The sequence below is a fragment of the Dermacentor variabilis genome, unplaced genomic scaffold, assembly GCF_050947875.1.
Source record: "Dermacentor variabilis isolate Ectoservices unplaced genomic scaffold, ASM5094787v1 scaffold_14, whole genome shotgun sequence".
NCBI classification, from domain to species: domain Eukaryota; kingdom Metazoa; phylum Arthropoda; class Arachnida; order Ixodida; family Ixodidae; genus Dermacentor; species Dermacentor variabilis.
The window spans coordinates 5,090,131-5,113,110 of NW_027460302.1; the positions used below are offsets into that span (position 1 = coordinate 5,090,131).

At 42.3% G+C, this 22,980-nt stretch overlaps 1 protein-coding gene across 1 annotated transcript; it reads right to left on the reverse strand.

Annotated features, from left to right (window-relative positions):
• Positions 1-3,276: 3,276 nt before the first annotated feature.
• Positions 3,277-16,889, reverse strand: LOC142567685 (uncharacterized). The gene is made up of 5 exons (XM_075677855.1): positions 16,834-16,889; positions 12,181-12,259; positions 11,979-12,058; positions 8,787-9,006; positions 3,277-3,669 (listed from the first exon to the last, which is right to left on the reverse strand). Exons 3-5 carry the CDS (start codon positions 12,045-12,047, stop codon positions 3,587-3,589), a joined length of 372 nt encoding a protein of 123 aa, XP_075533970.1. The 5' UTR covers positions 12,048-12,058; positions 12,181-12,259; positions 16,834-16,889; the 3' UTR covers positions 3,277-3,586.
• Positions 16,890-22,980: the final 6,091 nt, after the last annotated feature.

Sequence of the window (22,980 nt, forward strand, 5' to 3'; positions counted from 1 at the left end):
ACGCACACGACAAACTGCCTTACAATATTTAGACTTGAGGGGAAGCTTCGTTAACAAACTATAACACGGCAATGAGCACTCGAATACGACGAGAGAAATAATTGAGACGTGGAAAATTCCCTTGAAATAAATCTGGTTTGCGAGACAAATGCTTGTATGTATTGAATCTCTTAAAAGATGAGGGGGGAAATATGCGCTCACCGAGAGGGCATCGTCCGCACGAGACCACCGCCAGGCTCCTTACGGGGATGTGGAGAGCTTCGCGGCCGGAACGAAGCCCCCCCTCTCCGCCGGCCAGGCGTGGAAAACGCGCTTTCCGATCGCTCAAGGTTGCGTAGGAATGGTATAGTTCTAGCGTCTAGGAAAAGTTTTAACAGGTGCGAGGACGGCACGCATAGCGTGGGAAGCTAGCCGCCGGAATAGCTATCTTCGAGAGCTATTCTATATTATATTATATTATACTTCGAGAGCTATGACTGATGCTTTTCTATATATATGTATTCATCTCATCTATGCGATCGCATGCGCGTGCTGTTTCTTTGTCTCTGCGTGTAGTAGTTAAGAGAGTCAGTTTAAGGGCGGAGAAGAGGGAAGGAAAGGAAAGCAAACTTGCAGCGCCGTGGTTTTAAAGCGCAACCGTGGTAGAGAAACGGAAAGGCGATATAAGCATGCGTGGCCATGATACGCACACGACAAACTGCCTTAAGGTATTTAGAATTGAGGGGTAGTTTCGTTAACAAACTATAACACGGCAATCAGCACTTGAATATAATTATAACCCTAATAATAATTGTAAATATTCATCTCATCTATAGTATCTAAAGCGCGCGTTGTTTCTTGCCTCTGCGTGTAGTAGTTAAGAGAGCCAGTTTAAGGGCGGAGAAGAGGGAAGGAAAAGAAAGCAAACTTGCAGCGCCGTGGTTTTAAGGCGCAACCGTGGTAGAGAAACGGAAAGGCGATATAAGCATGCGTGGCCATGATACGCACACGACAAACTGCCTTACAATATTTAGACTTGAGGGGAAGCTTCGTTAACAAACTATAACACGGCAATGAGCACTCGAATACGACGAGAGAAATAATTGAGACGTGGAAAATTCCCTTGAAAAAAATCTGGTTTGCGAGACAAATGCTTGTATGTATTGAATCTCTTAAAAGATGAGGGGGGAAATATGCGCTCACCGAGAGGGCATCGTCCGCACGAGACCACCGCCAGGCTCCTTACGGCTGATTGCCGTGTTACCCTTACAAAAATTTTTAATGTGTTTTTATAGAAAGTCTTTTGAACTTGTTCAATAGAATTGTATTGTGTTTATTTTTACTTCTTATAGAATTTTCCTATAGAGTTCCAAAAGTTATTTGGCCACCGCATTCTTATAAGAACTCTAAAGACACAATTCTATAGAACATTCCTATCGAGTTGCTTTAGAGATGCTAAAGACAAATTTCTATAGAACATTCCTACGTAGTTCCTTTAGAGATCCTAAAGACAAATTTCTATAGAACATTCCTACGTAGTTCCTTTAGAGATCCTAAAGACAAATTTCTATAGAACATTCCTACGTAGTTCCTTTAGAGATCCTAAAGACAAATTTCTATAGAACATTCCTACGAAGTTCCTTTAGAGATCCTAAAGACAAATTTCTATATAACATTTCTATCGAGTTGCTTTAAAGATCCTAAAGACAAATTTCTATAGAACATTCCTACGTAGTTCCTTTAGAGATCCTAAAGACAAATTTCTATATAACATTCCTACGTAGTTTCTTTTGAGATCCTAAAGACAAATTTCTATAGAACATTTCTATCGAGTTGCTTTAAAGATCCTATAGACAAATTTCTATAGAACATTCCTACGTAGTTCCTTTAGAGATCCTAAAGACAAATTTCTATAGAACATTCCTACATAGTTTCTTTAGAGATCCTAAAGGCAAATTTCTATAGAACATTCCTACGTAGTTCCTTTTGAGATCCTAAAGACAAATTTCTATAGGACATTCCTACGTAGTTCCCTTAGAGATCCTAAAGACAAATTTCTATAGAGTTCCTTTAAGCACAGTAAAGACAAATCTCTATAGCATTCCTTTAAATTTGCTAAAAGCAAATTTTAATGGAAAATTCTATGCGGTTGCTTTTGAGACCCTATAAGGCAAATGTCTGTAGAACCCATGTCTATAAGTATATTGCTCACTCTTTACCAAAGTTCTAGAGAAATTCACTGTAGCGTTTAGAGACCACAGTATATGAGCGCAAAAAAATTGGCACTACAACGAAGTGACTTGTTTTAAACATTTATTGCACTGAAAGACTAGACCATACTGCACAAGACATGTCTTCTGCAGCAAATTAGGATGCACAAACATGCACACATAAACTGTAGCTGCCAATGCGCACCTCAGGTCAAGCTGGTGGTACTAGAGTATGGAACAAGAAAGAAATAACATTGCAAGACTCGACTAGAGTTGACACCTGACAAAAAGAAGCTTGACGAAGACAAAAAAGTTTTAAAAGCTTGTATTTTGTTAAAAGAAGATAAATTGAGATCAGACAACATTCCAAAATTAGGGTGGGAATACAAACCAGACTAACGCACGCAATACCTAAGCAAAAACTTTGAAGTAATAGTCTTGTGGAAACCTAGAAGGTGGAGAGAAGGAAGTAATAAAGGGAAAATCAGACATCCGCCTGTTCGTAGCAATTGCTACAAGGGAAACCCATACGGGTCCAACGAAAGAAAAGCCTCGCAGTTGAAGAAAAATTTGTCCTGATCCGGGACTTGAACCCGGGACCACGGAAAGGCGGTGGTCCCGGGCTCGAGTCCCGGACCAGGACGAATTTTTCTTCAACTGCGAGGCTTTTCTTTCGTTGAACCTGTATGGGTTTCCTTTGTAGCAATTGCTACGAATGGGTGGATGTCTAATTTTCCCTTTATTACTTCTCTCCACCTTGCGGGTTTCTGCAGAACTATTACGTCAAACTCTTGCCTTTGCTTCGAGTTATTGACAAATTCAACTTCGCCCTGCCCTCCGCTAGCCGCCTGGTTAGCTCAGATGGTAGAGCGGCTGCCCCGGAAAGGCGGTGGTCCCGGGTTCGAGTCCTGGGACCACTGTTGGAATTTTTCTTCAACTACGAGACTTTTCTTTCGTGGAACCCGTATGGGTTCCCTTTGTAGCAATTGCTATGAAGGGGTGAATTCTCCCTTTATTGCAAAAACTTTGCCAACCTTAGTATGGCATCAGATGCAACTAATAGAATAGTTATCGAGTTTTTTATTGAAGAGTTAAAGGTCAAAAACAATACAACTTCGTTTCTTGAAATTTTGCCATTTCTTTTATTTGTATAAGTGTATTGCCTAATAAAATATGATTATGTTACTGAGCTGTCTGGATGTTTTTTCTTCCCTTTTTGAATGACATGTCTAGTTTGAAGTAACAATATTCCTCCCAGGAGGCTTGTAAGGTATGCATGATAAATAAATAAATAAATAAGTAAATACACAAACAAAAAACAAATTTTGCCTTAGCATTTCAGTTTACACCACCAGCCTGACCTGTACGGAGCGCTTCAGCTGCTGCTCTGATGCGAGCTACTTTACTTCCCGCGAAAGCAGCGACGACAGGCTACTTTTCAGCCTCATAGGGTCCGCCTGGAACTCTGCAACGGTGAAGCCTGCAAAATACAATTGAAATTATTTTTAAGAAGATGCAATGAACATTCAGCACAAACATGCCATAAATATTTATATGTATATAGTTGTGGCACTATGCTAAGTTTCCTTTCAGTATTTCAGGAAATATTATGTACAAATTGTAACAATAAAGCAGCAGACCTCCCTGCCCACTCTGTAGCGAAGAAGGGCAGTTCTTAGACAATCACTTTTGAATATACTTTTGCTTTCCAGAGATTTTGTGACACTAGCAATGAACCAATGCCCATGGTGCTAACATGTCGTTGCTAGTGACCTAAAAGTATCTCTAAGAGCGATTGTTGAACATGGCCCCAAGACAGCAACGCAGTCACTTCCCGCTTATAACATAAGCAAGTAGGAACAACCATGAACTATGACTGCTACACAGATATCACACTGTGCATAGCAAATGCATTTTTGGAAGACAAAGGGAATGACCTACTGGCTTCTATTGTTCAGTGGGTAAAAAAAATTATTGTTCCCTGCACTGATGGCAATAGTTGGTATGCACTGTGCTTAACTACGCTAGTATTTAATTTCTCCTGTGGAGCTTCACACTTTGAGCAATCATGATAACCATACATGTAAGTATTCATTGCATGGGGCCAATAAGACCTTTATGATTGTTTTTGCAAAATAAGTTGGACAACTTCCAGTTTGTCATATTTGGAACATAGTCACAATGTCACTGTCACATAAACAGGGACAGTATATTTGTGCTTTTTGAGTTTTTGAAATAATTACCAATTTCTAATCTAGGATTAGTGCATGTACATTAAGGAGTACCCTGAACTGAGTTTTAAGTGCAGAAAATTTTAAATTCGGTAATCATTAAAATTGGTCCGTATTGCTACTTGGCATGTGAAAAATGGAAAAATAATTACGCTCAGGAATTACACAAATTTTAAAGTTTATTGCATAGAAGTTCTATAGGCCAGGCAGAAGAAATAAGGTGCTTGAAACCACATACCGTAAAAACCCGCATATAATTTTTTCCTATTAGCGTCCCAAATTTTCGCCTTGTACTATATGTGGATCCGAATGAAAATTTCAGTCAGAAATTTGGGCTAGAAGTTTTGGTTCCGTTAATGCTGCGTGGCTATGGCTTGACTGCCTTATTGCTGAGTGGCTACGGTTTCGTTTCCTTATTGCTGCATAGCTACAGCTTCGTTTCGTTATTGCTGCCTGACTACAGCATCGTTTCTTTATTGTTGAGTGTGCACCTGGGCAGCACACGTGCAAACCACACTTCGCGAAGTGCATCTTTTTAATTCTGCATTAAAAGACCAAGAAAACAGTACTCGACTACCTTCTAGAGACAGGTTATTTTAGCCGCACAGGACATTGACAACAGTGCGGCCGGAAGGCAGTTTGGCGTCGAGGGAAGCATTCACGGATGGCGTCGACAGAAGGAAGCCCTTTTCACGTGCAGGGGAACGCGAAGAAGCTTTCGCGACCCGAAAAGTGGGACATTCCCTGAAATCGAACTAGGCCTGACGGAGTTCATACGCAAACAGTGAGCCGCGCATTTAGCTGTGAGTGTGGAGCTTACACACGCAGAAGCTAAGGAGCTTGCTAGAGAAAAAAAAGCTACCGCGCTCCACCATCAAAGCAAGCAAGCACTGGATTTATCACTACACGTGCCTTGCTGGATTTTCCTTACGTTGCCAAACTTCGATTTCGCAAAAGCTGCCCGAATCGTTCGAAGAGCTGTGGCTTTCCAGCACCACGTTATTTCACTGCGCATGTCCAAGAACTTCCAGCTAGGACAAATCAGCAATGCTGACCAAACGCCGGTTTATCTGGACATGCCATCACCCCTCAACGTGCATAACAAGGGCTCTAAACAAGTTTATGTCTGGTCCTCTGGCCGTGAAAAAACACGAAGTTACCGTCCTGTCGTGCACGGCAGTCAGACACAAGCTCCTGCCCTATGTCGTCTTCAAGCGCAAGACAGTGCCTAAAGGTGAGGTCCTGCCAAAGAAATGTGGTCTTGAGATGCCATGAGAAAGGCTGGATAAACGAGAATCTTGTGTTCGACTGGATAAAGTCCGTCTGGTGTAGGCGGCCCGGCGCACTGTTGTTGTTCCTGTCTATCCTTGTGCTGGACGCATTTCATTATTTGGCCAACTCAATGAAGAGGCTGTTGCGCCAATCCGGCACTGAACTCATCATTATCCCAGGTGGGATGTCGCAGCTGCAGCCTTTAGATGACTGGGGGACAAGCCGTTCAAGGAAGCAGTCAAACGGTTTTACGTAGATTGGATGCGCGCAGGTGAGCCTGCAGTGACGCCGAGCGGGTCTGCTGAAGCGGGCTTCGCCAGCCACGCTACGCAAGTGGATTATGGATGCATGGGCCAGCATACCAGAGGACCTTGTGCGTTGCACATTCAAGAAGTGCGGCATCTTGAACACGCTCGATGGCACAGAGGATGAGTACCTCTGGGAAGATATGTCCGACAAGGAACTATCCGAAGAGAGCGCAGCTGAGGAAGACAGTGACTGAAGTGCGGAGTGCAATTTAAATAAATTTTTTCCTCAGATTTTCCTAACTCGTATTATACGTGGACAAAAATTTCTTTTCCCATTTCGCGTCTCAAAAATTTCACCTCGCACTATATGCAAGTTCATACTGTAGGCGGGTTTTTACGGTAGTTGCAACAAATTTATTATTGCTAGAAGTTGCAGAGAAATTAGTAAACAGATTGTTAGTTATTTTTTGAACAGACAACGTAACTGTGAAGTTTCAGCATCCTTAAGTAGTGAAATGTAGCAGCTGTCAGCAATAATTTCTCTCTTTACTGCCTGTCCTTACCTCAAGTGGCAAACCTTCTTCCTCTTTAGACTTTATCAGCTAAGAGATGCTTACCAACTGCAGTAGCGACACCTGTATGACTGGCAGTGTTTACAGCATCCATGTGCTGTGACATAGTTGCTAGCGTGGACAAGACTATGGAAAAAGGGTGGGACAGGACAGAGCACTACTTTTTCAACAGTTCAAAAACTAGCGCTCCGGCCTGTCCCACCATTTTTCTGTAGTCTTGTTCGCGCTAGTACCTATGTCACAGCAAATGCATCAACACCAACTAGCCCAACTTTCCACGTTAATTACAGTATCCATGCACAGTGAGCATTGGTTGAATGACACACTACAAATGATTTGAGGCAAAAATGTTGCACAACTATGGCTGCTCTCGTACAAGGAATATGCACAAGCATTTACCAGAAGTGCAGCGCAGTGGCTTGCACACATCTTAGTTTTCTTTTAAAGGGGTCCTGAACCACCACTCAGGCATGGTGAAATAAAGTCTTCAGATAGCATTTGCTGCTGTGAACATTTCAGCCAGGTTTTGCATTCAGGTACGGCATGTGGAGCTCGCAAGCGGAGTGCAAAGTCTTTGTCCTCTCAAATGCTCTCTTTTCAACAGAAGCCTGCCCGTCACTCTTTTCCGGACAATTTATTTCGTAATAAAGTGCCCAGAAAATGTGGCTGCTATTGGCTAATAGCTGACATCAATCAAGAAGCGTGTTTGGATCAGTGCCCTTTTCCCTTTTGTTACTGAGAGAATTTATTGGTGAAGTTTAAACGGGCTGGAGTAAGCAAAGATCTGCTTTTAAATTTTGATAATAATTACGCACTTCTGCAAGAAGCCGACTATTATCTGCTCACGTATGAATGGCTCCGGCCGCCCGCATGGGAATTAAACTTTGGCTACCCTGCTTATTGGTGTCATGGCCATCAGCTTGGTCGGGTCTCACCAATTTCGATTAGTTTGGAGCCTTCAACTAGCCTAGAACCACACAATACTTGGTCAGAACATACGCACGCTTGCCAGCGCACTGTCACTTGTCGCAGCTCCTGGTTAGATGCCTTGGCAGACTTTGCACTTCAATATGCACCAGTTGGATTTGACCACTATCCGTTGATCAATCTGCGGGCAAAGCCGGTCTGTAGCATGGCCGGACTGGACCACATGTGCACAAGCCCACACTGAAGCCCTGTCGTGCACGAAGCAAATGCTGCACATACCCACTACAGCTGCAGTGTGCTACGTAGCATAGACACTGTGGCCACTGTGAGAAGTTCACTGGCTGAGCGCACTTTCACTCAGTGATTTCGCTCAGTACCAATGTCATCATCTTACATTGACTATGTTTACTAGGCTGTCTTTGGCCGTGACCTCGAAGATGTGCATATGCCAGCTTAGCCCATGGCTGGTGTGCACATACCTCGGAGGCCATGTTTCCTCACTGAGCTGGTGGCAATGAGGTCGAAGTCGAAATGCATAGCGCTTTCACTGCTTCTGCTGCTCAGATTCATTGCTTGCTTGATCACGCGAAGTTGGTGTTCAGACGGCAGCTATGCTCCGCCCTCACGTGGTGCAGTGGCTGATCTTGTACCAGACGATCGCTCGGTTTTATGCAGCAAATGACATCACGCATGGATTGGCAATATGGCGGTGGGCGCCAGAGGGCGGCGCTTAGAGCCAGCGAGTTCTTGCTCATATTTTGGACAGAAATGTGCTTTTACCGCCCAGTTTTTAAATGTGTATAGCCATAACAGACCCTTCATTACAATTTCTCGCGGAAAACTGCAAAATGTTAGGTGATCATGTCATGCCCCCTTTAAGGTCACCTGAAAAGGCGAGTGTGAGAGAACTGTGCCAGATAATAAATGTTGTACTTATTGGTGCAGTAATGCAAAAGGAAAATTGGAAGTGCATTGCAGATATGCACGCACTAGGGAATGAATAAAATTAATAATGGGAATTTATCAGCATGCACAAAGTATGGTCAGGAAGTTGTGTTGATGATGGAGCCTCATGAATACAGAGCATGTGCCCTCCTAAGGGGGGGAGCATAGCAGAGAGTTGCACCGAAGGATGCATTGCATATGTGCACATATGACTGCCTATCTCAGCACTTGCTGCTGTTATAAGGCGCTAATATAAAGTGCGGTCAATGCTTGTTTGCTCACGCGAATCATAAAGGATCAAAATTAGGTCTGCAAATAAAAGCACATAATTTGTGCCAAATCATGAACTTACATACATACTGCTGACATACGTGCTCACAGTAAAATGGGAAAATGGCTTACCGATAATGGCATTCACTTTGACAGGGTCCAGGCATTCCCGTTGAGGTGCACAAGGATGCGCATTGGACCGCCGTCCAAACAGTGATTTGCCACGCAGCTCCTCTGCTGTGAACAGATGCCGCATGAGGCCCCTTGCAAACTTAGCAGGGGCCCCAGGGCAATTGCGGCGCAGTCCTTCAATTACTGCGTTGTCTACGACAACTCCGCCTCCGATGTCCATCTGCGAAAAATGCCGAACAGTGACAAAGCGCACACAAAATTAAACTTTGGCAATACAGCACCAATGCACATAAAGAACTGCCAAATTCCTATTTAAAGAATTATTCAGCTTACATTTTTTAACAAGGTGGTTAATAGAAAACAGCAGTTATATGCCACATTACATTCCTTATTTTGCGAAGCCTTCTGAACAAGTTTAGAAGTCCAACAACTTTGTAATCGAAAGTTTTACAGAAGCCCATCTGGTCAGGATGAAACATGACAAAGAAAGACTTACACTGACCAAATAAAACTTTAAAGCAAGACGTTTCGGCTTCCAAGCCTCATAGGAAGGCTTTCCCAAGGTTTTCATATGAAAGCCAAAACGCCTTGCATTTAAAGTTTTCTTTGGTCAGTGTACATCTTTCTTTATCATGTTTCATCCTGACCAGACAGGCTTTCATCGAACTCGTGACTACAAAGTTGTTGGACTTCTGAACTTGTTCACAAGTCTTTGTGAAATAAGGAACGTAATGTGGCATATAAATGCTGCTTTCTATTAAACATCTGTGTAAGCCTTAATATGGGGCTTGGAAGCCACAACATCTTGCTTTCAAGTTTTATTTAGTCAGTGTAGGTCTTTCTTTGTCATCCAACTTTATTGCCGAACTCTAGCAAAAATTGTTTTCACATTTCTCCTCTCACATTTCTAAACTGAGCCAATATACCGTATGGAAGCTGAAATCCAAGAGCCTTAATCGGAAATCAAGCTGAATTAAATTATGGGGTTTTACGTGCCAAAACCACTTTCTGATTATGAGGCACGCCGTAGTGGAGGACTCCGGAAATTTCGACCACCCGGGGTTCTTTAACGTGCACCTAAATCTAAGTACACGGGTGTTTTGGCATTTCGCCCCCATCGAAATGTGGCCACCGTGGCCGGGATTCGATCCCGCGACCTCGTGCTCAGCAGCCTAACACCATAGCCACTGAGCAACCACGGCAGGTTCAAGCTGAGTTGTTGAAGCCATGTGTTGCAATTTTGCACAAGACTCCCAAGACAACTATGTAGTCATAGAAGGTGTCAACTGTAAGCATAACATGGATTTTCTGTACAATCCCTTTCTTAAAAGGGAATGTGAGTGCATAACAAAAATTTTTTAATGGTTATTCTGCGAGTTATAGTGCTGAAAACTTGTACATATATGTAATATTATGTGCTTATTTTGAATATATAAGGTCATTTTCATCTATCTTCTTTGTTCAAGTTCTATGCAAGCTTCCCTTAATTATCTCCTGCGAAGATTAGGGGCTACTGCGAGGTATGGAATTTAATCTGAAACTCGAAAAGGTGCTCTTTTGGCGAGTAACTTTGAAGTCTTGCAGCTATTGTTCTAGGCAAGCCAAACCAATAAGGTTGGTCTAATTTCACTCTTGAATCATACAGAAGGTATTGGTACCCTGTTCAGCAAAATTTCAGGAACTGGTATTCTGCAAATCTTTGAAAAAATTATGTAAAGGAAGCTCGGATAAAACTAGAACCAGAGGACATAAACAAAGATAGGCTGCATGTTCAAAGTAAGCTCGTCACATTACATATATCTACAAGTTTTCAGCCCCACATCTCAAAGATATCTTTTTTTTTAACCCACCTCCCACCTAATGGGTCCTGAACTGCCCATCGAGGTTATTGAAGGAATGCAGTCCATGGATGGCATATGCTACTGTGAACATCTCAGCCAAATTTTTCAGTCGTGCGCAGAGCATGTAGCTCACAAGTAGAGTGTGAAGTCAAGTACTTTTCAAAAACTCTTTTCAAACGAGGCCTTTTCACCCACTTTGAAACTGTCACCAGCTTAAATATGCCGTCTGCTATTGGCTGATACCAATCAAGAAGAGTGTATCCGTCCATTTCTTCCTACAGTTACAGTGTGTATTTATTGAAGCACTTTATTAAACAGGCTCAAGTAAGCAAAAAGCTGGTTTTGAATTTTGATAAAAATTACATACATTTCTAGAGAAAACTGGCTATCTTCTGCTCATGCTTGGCTGCCACCGCCCACGCAAGAATTAAACTTTGACCACCTGCTTATGAGTGTCGTAGCTGCTGAGCCTCGCTAATTTCAATTAGCTTTGAACAAAACTAGCTTTGAAGCAGGCAAAATTTAAGGTCAGACCACATGTATCCTTACCAGCGCACACCCCCTCCAGGCTGCTCCTGGCTAGATGCCATGGGAGACAAGCTATTGACAACACTTCAGAATGTGCAAATTTGATGTGGCTATTATCCATTGGTCAAGCAGGTGAAGGGCAAAACTGGTCGGTCCGCACTATGCAGCGCAGCCAAACTGGAGAGGATGGGCACGGGCACACACTGGAGCCCTGTTGTGCGCAAAGAAAATGCTACGCACGTCACACGTGGCTGATAGACTGACCGATTTGAAAATTGCTGCCAAGGTTACACATCAGCACCCTCCAAGGCTGAAACTGTGGACTTTGAAGACTCCTACGCTCCCAACTTCTTGTGAGGCTGCAGCTACCTTAACTCCGGTGTGGCATTATTTTACCATAATGGAAAGCACTGGGCTAGAGTATATGAAATGCCTTGCAAGTGTGAAGCAAGGCATAACATGATGCACCATTAATGTGGAAAAACAAGCAGTGCTGCCTATGTCCTTTTTGCCACAAAGAACAGTTGCTTTCGTTCACATGTCTGATGAATTCTATGCTGGCTGCCAACTCATATGCACTACTGTTAGGTTTTTCAGTGTAACTTTATGTAGCGAATGTTGACAACAAACTATTTCGTGAATTTAAGGGAGTTTGTTGCAATAATGTTCATCTGTAAAATTTCACATATATCATTATATGGACAGACAACACATAGGAACTGGATTTTTGATTGCGACGTTAGACCAGATGTCGGGCCCTATATAGATGGCAGACACATTTACAAAAATTATACATTATACACACATTAAACATAGGTCTTACCTTTGGGCATGGCTTCACACTACCCCCGATGACATCGTCCTCAATCATTTTTTTTAGCTTTTTCACCATCTTGTGGCATTCTAAAAAAAAAATAATTTGGCCTCATTCAAATAAGGTAGAACTAAGGCGTAAATTTTCTAAAAGCTTCTGGTGGCAGCCTCACCATATGGCAAATAATGTGAAAAACAGTAAGAAAGCCTACCATGCAGTTCCTCCAATTCTTGATTTCTTCGCTTGAGGGCTGCCAACTCTTCCCTCAGCTGCTCACATGTGGTGCACACCTACAGTGGTTTATTGACAAACAATTCAAACATACTGTTTTATAGACTAACATGTAAAGCGTGAAAAACAATATGAAATATTTGGCTATGCTTCATGCATCATCACTAAACGAAAACTGCACTTTAGTTTCGTGTTAACCATGAGAAGGCATTATTTTGGAATACAGTTATGGAAAGTAACTTGGCTAATTCTGTTAATCATAGCATAAGAAGCCAAAAAACAATGACACCAACGACAATACAGGGGACATTACTTCTACTCACAGGACATCCATGTTAATAAGGACTGATAAAGAGTTTGCAGGGCTCGGATCATGTTAGATAAGGGTTTATAATGGTCAGATCAAGTTTCATGACATTGACAGTGACACCAGGCTGTGTTGAGATGACCAAGTGGCACAATGCTTACGCATACTTAGGCAACTACCAGAAGAGTTTGTGCGTGAATTTTACATTTGGAGGGTGCAAGATATTGTAAAATCAAGTTCTGCACTGGAAGCAAAATAGAACAGACCTTGGTACTTTATGAAACACTGTCTAGACTTAAATGACTCCTTAAAATATGGAGTATGAATATGCAAAGAGTTAGAAAAGACACCTATCTGAGCGTTCCGACTCAACTTTGCTGAATCTGACGCTTTCTGTCATTTCAGCAATTTCACGAGAAGTACTTCATATGCGGAAACCAGTTACAATAGAACCTGGCATTAACACAATAAAAGCTTGTCTCACAATTCCCCAGCCACTTAATGTGAAGGCATTCCATTACAGTACTGATGCTGTGAAATGAACTAGAATTATAAGGTGTCCTAAGAGCAAAAGTAGACAAAAACAAAAACCATGAGCAGAAAAGCTAAGATTTCGGTAAATTTTAGCTTACCTGAGTGTTTATTGTGAGCAGTGCAGTTATTTCAAACTTCTTTTTTTCTCAAAAGAAATTTTTTATGCAGATCTTTCGTACATTAACAGACATAACTGTTTTCTACTTAATATTTTTTAATTATACGTTGCACTTTGCAAAGTATTAAAGTGCAATGAACATCCCAAAAAAATTTGCACAATAACCTTCAGTATGGGTCCATCTTAATAGCAATGCGCATCTATCAAGAGAGCCCCCCCCCCCTTTTTTTTTGAAGATCACACTCCCAGGACTTCAGAACTTCTTAGTTTTGGTTCATTGCACAGGTCAATATCTCTCCCAAGCGATTGCCAAAAATATTTTTTACTATGGCAGGCTAAATTTATGTTACAAGTGCTGGTGTGAGCCACTTTGTTTACAAACCAGAAAAAAATATTTTTTACAGGTTATACAACACTAGTTTTCCCAGAAGAATGTGCTCTGTAAGAGAGCCTAATAATCAGCCTTCATACTCTTATTCAAAGCTTTTTTTTTTCTAAACATGGTCTCATACCTTAACACAATCCATCATTACAACCTAATACAACACAACACTTTATTGAAGCCAAGCTAAGGAAGGACAATTTTGATTGCAGATGACTACTCATGGAATGTAATGTGGTAATACATGTAACATTGAAATCATACAAAAATATTTTCAGAACAAGTGCCGACCCTGCAACTAGAGTAATGTATTTTTGAAGCACTGCTATCAAGGTTACACAGCTTTGATGGGCGAAGTGAGTGTGACAGATGCACACACTGGCAAGAGCATTCTACACTGTGTGTCACTAAACCTTTCTGTGCAACAGCCTGCAAATGACACTAAATTTGCATGCCTGACTGTGGTATAACCATCCACGTACTGAGTGATTGAAGATTCCACCATCCGCTAAGGTCACACATGGAAACCATAGCAGGCATTTGTTCTCAACTTACCTAACCTCCATGCATGCCAACGAAGAGATTGCACAGATGTGCTGTTTTTGAGCGCTGTCAAAATAACCTAAAGTGACAAATAATTGGAATTCAAATCAGCACGAACATCAGTACGGAACACCAGTAAAAGAAGGATACAGATGCGGCCCTGACTAAGAAGATTTATTTGCCACAACCGCGCAATATATACTTGCACAGTAAATAACAGAGGAAGGAAAAAACCATGAAAGTAATAACAATGATAAAGATAATAAAAGGAATAGTTCATTCAAACACTATCACTGTAAGACGTACAAATTCTGTGCACAGACTTGCAAAGTCCAGAAACAAGAAAATCAATTTCTTTGTTAGAGAAAGCAATCAAAAGCCTGCTGACACACATGAAGGAAGGCCACGTTGCCTAGCCTAGCCATCTCCAAATCCTTTAGAATTTCTCTGGTCAGCTGGTCCCAGTGACGTATCACAATGTCAATGCCGCAAGTCAGGCACACAGCCACAGTCTCGGCAGTGAATACAAAGGTTACCAGATGTCACTGAGAATATGCTGCAGGCATGCTCCCTTAACCGCTTATTGAGACAACGGCCTGTTTGGCTGATATACCGCTTGCCGCAAAACAGGGGCAGGGATTACACCACCGCTTCAAAGCAAGAGACGACATAATTGCAGTGTTTCATCTTGCAAGCTTGGTTTTATTTAGCACTTGGATTTACGGCCCTACACAACCTAAGTAGCCTTTAATCTGCAGAAAAAACATTACATCCACCAGCGACACATTTGAGGTTGTGTGCGATGCCGTAGATGTGCAGAATGATGACAAAACTTCTTTTGTCTCGCCCCTTTGACGAGCTCAAGTGAGCATCCCAGGACTCATTTCTGTTTCTTTCAGCAGGCACTTGGCAAATGTCAAAACATAACAAAAGAACCCAGCCTTTATGAGGCGTTCCAGTTTGCTTCTTAAAGTTGAACAAGATTTTGAGATGGCAAGACTTTTGCAGGGCATTAGTGTAGCAAGTCTTCACAATGGCCCACTTTACAACCTTTGTGTGCATAGATCCAAAAGGGAGCAATGGCTTGTCAGGACAAGGCTGATATGCCCAAAGAGTGTGGATAGGACGCAATGTTAATATTAAATCCAAGAATCTAATGGACCTACCCTCAGGAACTTCATGAATTAAAGCAAGCAGCGAAAAACAGTTTCAAAACTGTCAGAATGAGTCCTGGGATGCTCACTCAAGCTAGACAAAGGTGTGAGACAGAAGAAATCTTGTCATTGTTTTGTGCCTTCACGGCATGGCCTACAACTTCTGAAATATTGCCGCCATATGTAATGGTTTTTTTTTCTACACCTGAAAGGCTCGTTAGGTTGTGCAGGGCCGTAAACACAAGTGCGCAAGAAAACTGAGCTTGTAAGATGAAACACTGTAATCATTTCGTCCCTTGCTCTGAAGTTGTGGTATATATCCTACCCCTGTCATGCAGCAAGTGATAAAATGGCCTAACAGGCTGTTGTCTCAATGAGTGGCTAGGGGAGTAAGTCTACAGCATACTCTTGACAACATCTGGCCACCATGGTAGTCACTGCCAAGACTGTAGCTGCAAGCCTGACTTTCAGCGTTGTGATGTTTTAAAGCATCCCCAGGACCAGCTGACAGACGAAATTCTCGAGGCAACATGTGTTAGCAGGCTTTCAATCGCTTTATCTAACAAAGAAATTTATTTTGTAATTTCTTGGCATTGCATGTTTGCACGTGCAATCTGTATTCAAGGAAAAATGGCACAAACAAACATGAACAAGATAGAAAAACTTCCACGTTTTTTTTATTTTGTCCCCGTTTATCTGCACCATTCTTCCTCAAGTATGGATTACCAACATGCCCAACAGTCAGTACTTCTAAAGTAATTTATATGGCTTACAGTGATGGTGTATGATGGACTACTCATTTTACAATGTTTTTCATAGTTTTTTCTTTCTTTTTTTGCTATAGATTGTGCAAGTATATATTGCATGATTGGGACAAATAAACCTTTTTGTGAGTCAGTGCTGTGTCTGCCTCCTTTTCCTGGTCTTCCATCTTTTGCCATTTTAATTTCCCAGCATGTAGTACCAACTCGCACAAGCACAAGTTATAAAAAATGGGCACACTGCAGAACATCCTCAAACGAAGTTAAATTGTGGTGTTTGGTGTCCCTGACCTGCAACAGTGGATTAAGGGTAACTGCATTGGAGAACATCATATCTGGACCCCTTGTAGTACCCTAACGTGCACCCAAAGCTCGGCACACGACTATTTCACCATTCCCCGCTCCTGGGAGTGTGGCGGCTACATTCAGCAATCGAATCCCCGACCACGTGTTTACCAGCACAGCCACACTCGTGGTTCACCCTGAAACGTCCTATATTCGTCAACAGTGAAGCGGTCTGCAAATTTAATTCAGCAAATTCACATAAAACCGCGGGTTAAATCAGCGAATAACAAAGATAAAACAACAGGTTAAATGATCACATGCTCAGTCTCTGGTTAGGCTAATGTCACTGTCACGCTGCCATGAATTGCATATTCGGAACAACATGTACCGTCATCGCTACAATGAATAAAACTGCACAAAGCCTTGCATTTACGGTTCTTAGATTGACCCAGTTGCCAATAACAAAGTGCAAGCGCAATTCCGAGGTGACGCAATACGGTATTAGCACTCTACCACGCCACAACGCGCTAGCCAAAACAAAAAAATTACCGATTCTCCCTCATCAACACTGAAAGTGCCCGATGCGTCCGACAAAAGGCAGCAGTCATCGGCGGTGGCGATGTCGCCTACGGCGGCTGCGACGAGTCGCGCGCGCTTCTTTTCGAGAGCGCGCGGCTTGCCTGCACAAAATATATAATACGGCTTAAGTGGTGCAGAAGCAGTTGCGTTAAACATTTATGAAAAAATGAAACATTGGCATCTCACCTACGTCCAAAAGCTCAGCAGGGGCAGCCTCTTGGCCTTTCTCCCATGTGCACATCAGCACAGTGCCGCGTAACTCTTCGATGGCGCTTTCGTCTGTGTATAAACGATATCCTATGGCCACGTCTGTTATGCAGCTTATAGGATATACGTCCCACTTCTGTTCTTCAGTCCACTTAATTAACACGTGGCTCATTTCGCTCATTTCGCTCGTGCTGGAAAGTGTCGGGTTAGAAAGTTCGGAATGCGAACATGCGAATGGCCCGCCTGGCGGCTGGCGAAGTCCAAACATTACAGACTTGGATTGACCGCTGGCTATGGATTTAAGTTGTAAACATGGCGGTCATGACGTATATTGAGTTCTCAAAATCGGTTTTGGTTTGACATTATACGTGGTCTTAGAGATTGGCATTCAACGCACGTTTTGCTGTCACCACCGTTTTCGTGCTTCACGTGGCATACGTGACGTCGGTGGCACGTCATGTTCGTCAATGTTTACCTGCCGGCAGAAATATTGAAATTGTCGAACGCATCTGTCGAAATATTAGCATCTGTCGAACGCCATTGAAACAGTCGACGCAGATTGTTTGTTTCTAGGAGGCGACTTTAAACTTCCCGGACTCGATTGGTCCCGTAATGGCGAAGCAATCGGTAGGATATGTGTCAAAACAGGAAATGCTTGCCATATTCGCGCCCTTTTCACTGCATCAATGCGTAGCACAGCCCACCCGCAGGAACAATATACTACCTGCTGTAGTGCAGTCCACCCAGGTCATGCCCGGGATAAGCGATCAGGGTAAAGGCGAAGTTCCAATAGACTACGTAAAAGTACCAAACAACGTTCCCAGGCTTATGTGTCACTACTACAAAGCCAAAACACGCGACATATATCTCGCACTCGATGAAAACTATGACGTGTTGAAACACTAACTGAATCAAAGGACGTGCAAGAGTTGTGGAACATATTTAAATCGAAATTATTTGAACTGTGTGAACAATACGCGATGTCGTGTACACGGCGCAGTGAAAGCAAGCCGTGGTGCACTAAGGAAGCCAACAAATCCGCCATGCGCAGACAACGTGCTTGTGCTGCTGATAACGCACACCCTCTTCCGCACACAAACATAACGTGATAATAGTAACGGCAAAAACGAAGGTCATTCTTACGCGAGCGAAAAAAAAAATGTTTTCTTTCCATTCAATACTTACGACCAGAGGCGTAGCTAGGTCTTCTGTCACCCCCCGGGTGTAGCCGGCGGAAAGCGGGGTGTCTTCAGACGTATATCAGGTATCTTGTTAACATCAGGATTATATACAGTACATACATAATCATTACGTCACAGCAAAAGCCTCCAGAGTGTTGGTTTTCCTGTGCCGAAATTCCAAGCATTTCCCACAGAAAGCCAAACAGCTTCTATATCAAACAGATATGTACGGTCCATGCTAAGTACGCTCGTACAAGATGGGACCCATGGCTTCAAAACGACAAAAAATGTTAGAGTTCAAAATTTGGTGACAAGGTACCTCGTACCTCGGATGGGGCGCACTTGAAAAGCGTAGGAACAAAAACTGAGATTAGAAACATTTTATAAAATATTACATTGCAGAACAGGCATATAGAACGGGGCATATATATATATATATATATATATATATATATATATATATATATATATATATATATATATATATATATATATATTCCGCCCACACTACATTTCTTCTCGAGTTGATCATATTATCAATAAAGCTACGAAAATCAAATATGAACAATTTCAGGTTCGAATAGTTACTGCCGTATGTTACAATGACAGTTTCTAATGACGCCTTTTTCTTTTTTTGCTGCCGTGATCAGTGTGTGAGAATGTTTTAGTACTTTTTTTCACTCTTTTGACATGTACTGCCTTATGTACTTTTTCAATCACCACCCTTGCATTGCGAATCACCCCCGCTTTAATGCCTTATTGGCGCTAATGAATGAATGAATGAATGAATGAATGAATGAATGAATGAGGTGTGCGGTCCACATTGCATGTAGGTATTTCGATACTACAGACGAGATAGGGAAAATGACGGCCGTTTTAGGCTTCTTAAAAGACTGCGCATTAATTAAGAAAAAAAAAAGAATTATCACACAAGATTTCGGTGTCTGCACTCCTTTAATTTTCGCTAAATGGGGTCCGCATGGTGCAGTGGACTAAATTCTGTGTCGTTCGTTAACTGAAACACATTGTATCCCACTAATGCAATCTCATTTGCGTAGCAATGAATGTGTAGTCTTCTGGCATACTTTATTAAGTGTAACGGCCGCTAAATTCATCATACAAATTTAAACTACAAATAAGTTTTCCTTCAGGGTTGGACCTTAGATGCGCAATTATTTTTCATTTCGTGATGTTTAACAGCACTGCGTCTGTGTGAAACACCGATGTCACATTAAAATCATCTGGCATTTAGGCTAATTGTTAAAATACATTCTGGCAGGCCTGAATAATTACCCAGCAAAATATTACATGTGATCCCTTCAGTGTATGTATATGCCAATAGGAAACAAAGTGACAGGCTTAATACCAACTAGATCGATCTGAACACAAATAGGACTAAGCCTGCTGTTCGAATGAAACCGGTCAAACAATACACCGTGGCCACCACGTACATTGTACAACATAATAATAATAATTAAAGTTCTAAAAAATTAAGATAAAAAGCTGCTTGTTTAGTGGCGCTGGTTGTTATCTAGCTTCAAAGAGCAGAAGGAGCACACTTCATACATTTATCTCTTGCGTTGTAACGTTGTAATCTCTGTGCCTGTAAGGTTGAGTCGTTAGTTCTGTCTGGTTGTATCTGGTTTGGCAGTCCACCCAATCCGTTCCGATCGAGTCGCGCGACCCATGTGCTAGCTATCCAAAATGCCATACAAGAGAAAGTACGGTCGGTATCTACAAGACCCAAGTTGCGAAGTACCACTGCGGTCGAAGTATCGTTTCAAAAAAGCTGCAGAAAGGGAAGACGACCAGGAAGATGGAGTTTCCGCTGCCAATGCTCTTTATCGCCATCCGCGGCAATCGGAGAGCGGCGTGTCGGCAGAGGCAGAAGTGCTCGAGGCTCAAAGCAACGAGTCCGCGTTGCATGAGCCGCCTAACGCGGCAGCATCTGGTCAAGATGGTGTGCTTTCTGCGTTGAGCCTTTCGTGTGACGAGACCGACAACAGCGGCGAGTCGGATGACGAGTTTTCGTCGGAATCGTCCAGCGGGGAAACCTCATCGGGCGGAAACGATGAAAGGACAGATCAGCAGGAACAGACAAAAATGGTAAGAATCTGCTTACACATATGCAGCACTTTGGTCACTCGTTTACTGTGCTTAATCCGTTTTCTTTCTGCAAGGTACCGTTTCTGGTTGCTATAACGGGCAATTTCTTTTAGGCTTATCAAATAATGCCTTGTTTTTAAGCTGCTACTGCAATTCCCAAACACTTTCAAAACTGACAAATATTGCAGTAGTAATTTTTGCCTACATTTATTTTTGCAGGATGATCCGCTGTACCCTGGTGCAAGACTAAGCAAAGCAGAAAGCGTTCTGCTAATCATGGCACACAGCCTGAGGCATTCGGCATCGAAGGAGGCCACGGAGAGTGTGCTAAAGCTTGTTGAGGCACACTTGCCTAATGGTACAGGATTCCCATCAACAAAGTATGCTTTCTTTAAGAACTTTAGTTATGGGGAAACAAAGAGCCAACATTTCTATTGCAATGAGTGCATGGCATATGTTGGGATGATTGAAGAAAATGCTGTGGAAGTTGAGTGCACTAATTGCAAAGCCAAGCTCCGTGTCAGTGTGTTGTTGGCGAATTTTTTTTATTTTTACACTTTAGACTTTGAAACTCAACTGAAACACATACTGGAAGAAAGAGGTAGCACACCTGATAAGCCAATGCCATCCTTTGAAATTAGTGACATAAGTGAGAGCCCAGGCTATCGGAAGCTCCCACTCGGTCCAGGAGACCTCACTGTCACTTTCAACACTGATGGGGTACCTTTGTACGAAAGCTCAGGCTACGGAATGTGGCCTTTGTTGCTGCAGGTAAATGAGCTTAAGTACAAAGACCGTGTGTCAAAGATTTTGCTTGCTGGCTTGTGGTTTGGGCAAAAAAAGCCTGCTATGAACACCTTCTTGCTCCCTTTTGTGCAGACAATGAACAAATTGTCAAGGGAAGGCATGACCTGGATAGATGGGCATGGTTCTGAAAGAACATCAAAAGTGTTTCCTGGGCCATGTGCTGTTGATAGCGTTGCTAGATGCGAGGTCATGTCTATGACTCAATTTAATGGGAAGCATGGATGTGCTTGGTGTGAAGATCCTGGACAGGTCGTAGAAAAAGGTAGAGGACACTGTCGTGTATACCCTTCAAAGTCCTCCTCCAAAAGCCTCAGGACACATAACTCTTTCCTAAAGCATGCACAAAAAGCCAAAACTAGACCAAAGCAAGTGAGTTGTGGTGTCAAGGGATTGAGTGTCTTGACCATGCTTGCTTACTTTAGTTTTAGTTCTGGCTTTGTTGTTGATTATATGCATGCCGTGTGCTCAGGTTTTGTGAAGGCAACAACACTGCTTTGGCTAGAATCTGAAAAATGCAGAGGCTTCAGAATTCGCCGTTGCCTGGAGGAGGTCAGCACTAAACTGATGGCAATGTCGCCAACATGGGAACTGTCGCGACTCTCACGGCCTCTTTCAGAGTCAAAGCGATGGAAATCCTCAGAATGGAGAAATTGGCTCTTATTTTATTCCCCCATCATTTTGCCGAGTTACATTCCTTCTAGAAATTTCAAAAATTGGATTAAATTTGTACAGATGATGCACTGCATGCTTGCTCCCAAAATTTTCTTGGAAATGATCAGCGTATTGAAAAATGAGATGCGAAAATTTTTGAAGGAATATGAATTGCTCTATGGCAAAGAGAACATGTCGTACAATGCTCATTTGCTCATTCATTTAGTCGACAGCGTTAAAGAATGGGGCCCACTCTGGGGTTACTCGCTGTATCCTTTTGAAGCAATGAATGGAAGATTAGGAAAATTTGTTTCTGGCACACGATATGCAGAACTGCAAATAATACATAAATTCTCCATTCTTTCTTCCCTGCCTATGCTTTGGCAGCAGGTATCTGCAGAAAAAAGAGGAAGTTCCATTGATAAGCACTTCCTAGACTTGTTGAAGGGCTACAGGTTAAGGCAGAGCTGTGTGCATGTGGATGGAATATTTTTGTATGGCAGGGGACGAAAACGCAATGGTAGGGTCCATTTCAAGAAAATGGGCTCAGGTCATTTTTTGTTTTGCACAGCAGATTTAGACAAGTCAAGGAGATGCAATTCTTTTATCAAGTCGGGCTCTCTCTTTGGTCGAATATTGGACATCTCTGTTCCTTGTGAATGTGGTCAGCAAAGTTGTGTGTGCGCACCCCACAGAGCAGATGTTAGCCTTCACATTGAAATGTTTGAATCTACAGAAACTGTTTTGGCAGGTCGATACAGCTTCAACAGCTTAACATTTGAACAAGTTAAACCATCTGGTAAACTTGCAACTGTAGAAGCATCTGGAGTAACAAAGTGCATGGCTCTTACATGTAATGCAACTACTTACCTGTGCAGTTTGTGTGACACAATTGTACTGGAAGCTTCATGATTTAAATGTTAAGGCATTCCAAAGCAATGGAGTACTTAATAATGATGTGCATGTAGTACCTTGTAATAATGAAGTACCAGCAAGTGATTTCAAGCATTGAATGCTTATAGGCAGAGTAAGCTGTGTTTCAACTGTGTACTTGCTCTTGCGTAATTTCGCATGGTCAGCAGTAAGGTTATTATGGCGAAGCTGTTAAGTGGAGGTTTATAGTGGTTTTCATGCAGTGAAGGTGAAAGCCGACATTGGGAAAAAC

Excerpts from the sequence above, each read along its gene's own strand:
- LOC142567685 (XM_075677855.1), bottom strand. The coding sequence starts at position 12,047 with ATGGTGAAAAAGCTAAAAAAAATGATTGAGGACGATGTCATCGGGGGT. Across the intron at positions 9,007-11,978 it reads GTGTGAAGCCATGCCCAAAG|ATGGACATCGGAGGCGGAGT; the intron begins GTAAGACCTATG and ends CATTTTTCGCAG. Across the intron at positions 3,670-8,786 it reads CAAAGTGAATGCCATTATCG|GCTTCACCGTTGCAGAGTTC; the intron begins GTAAGCCATTTT and ends TGTATTTTGCAG.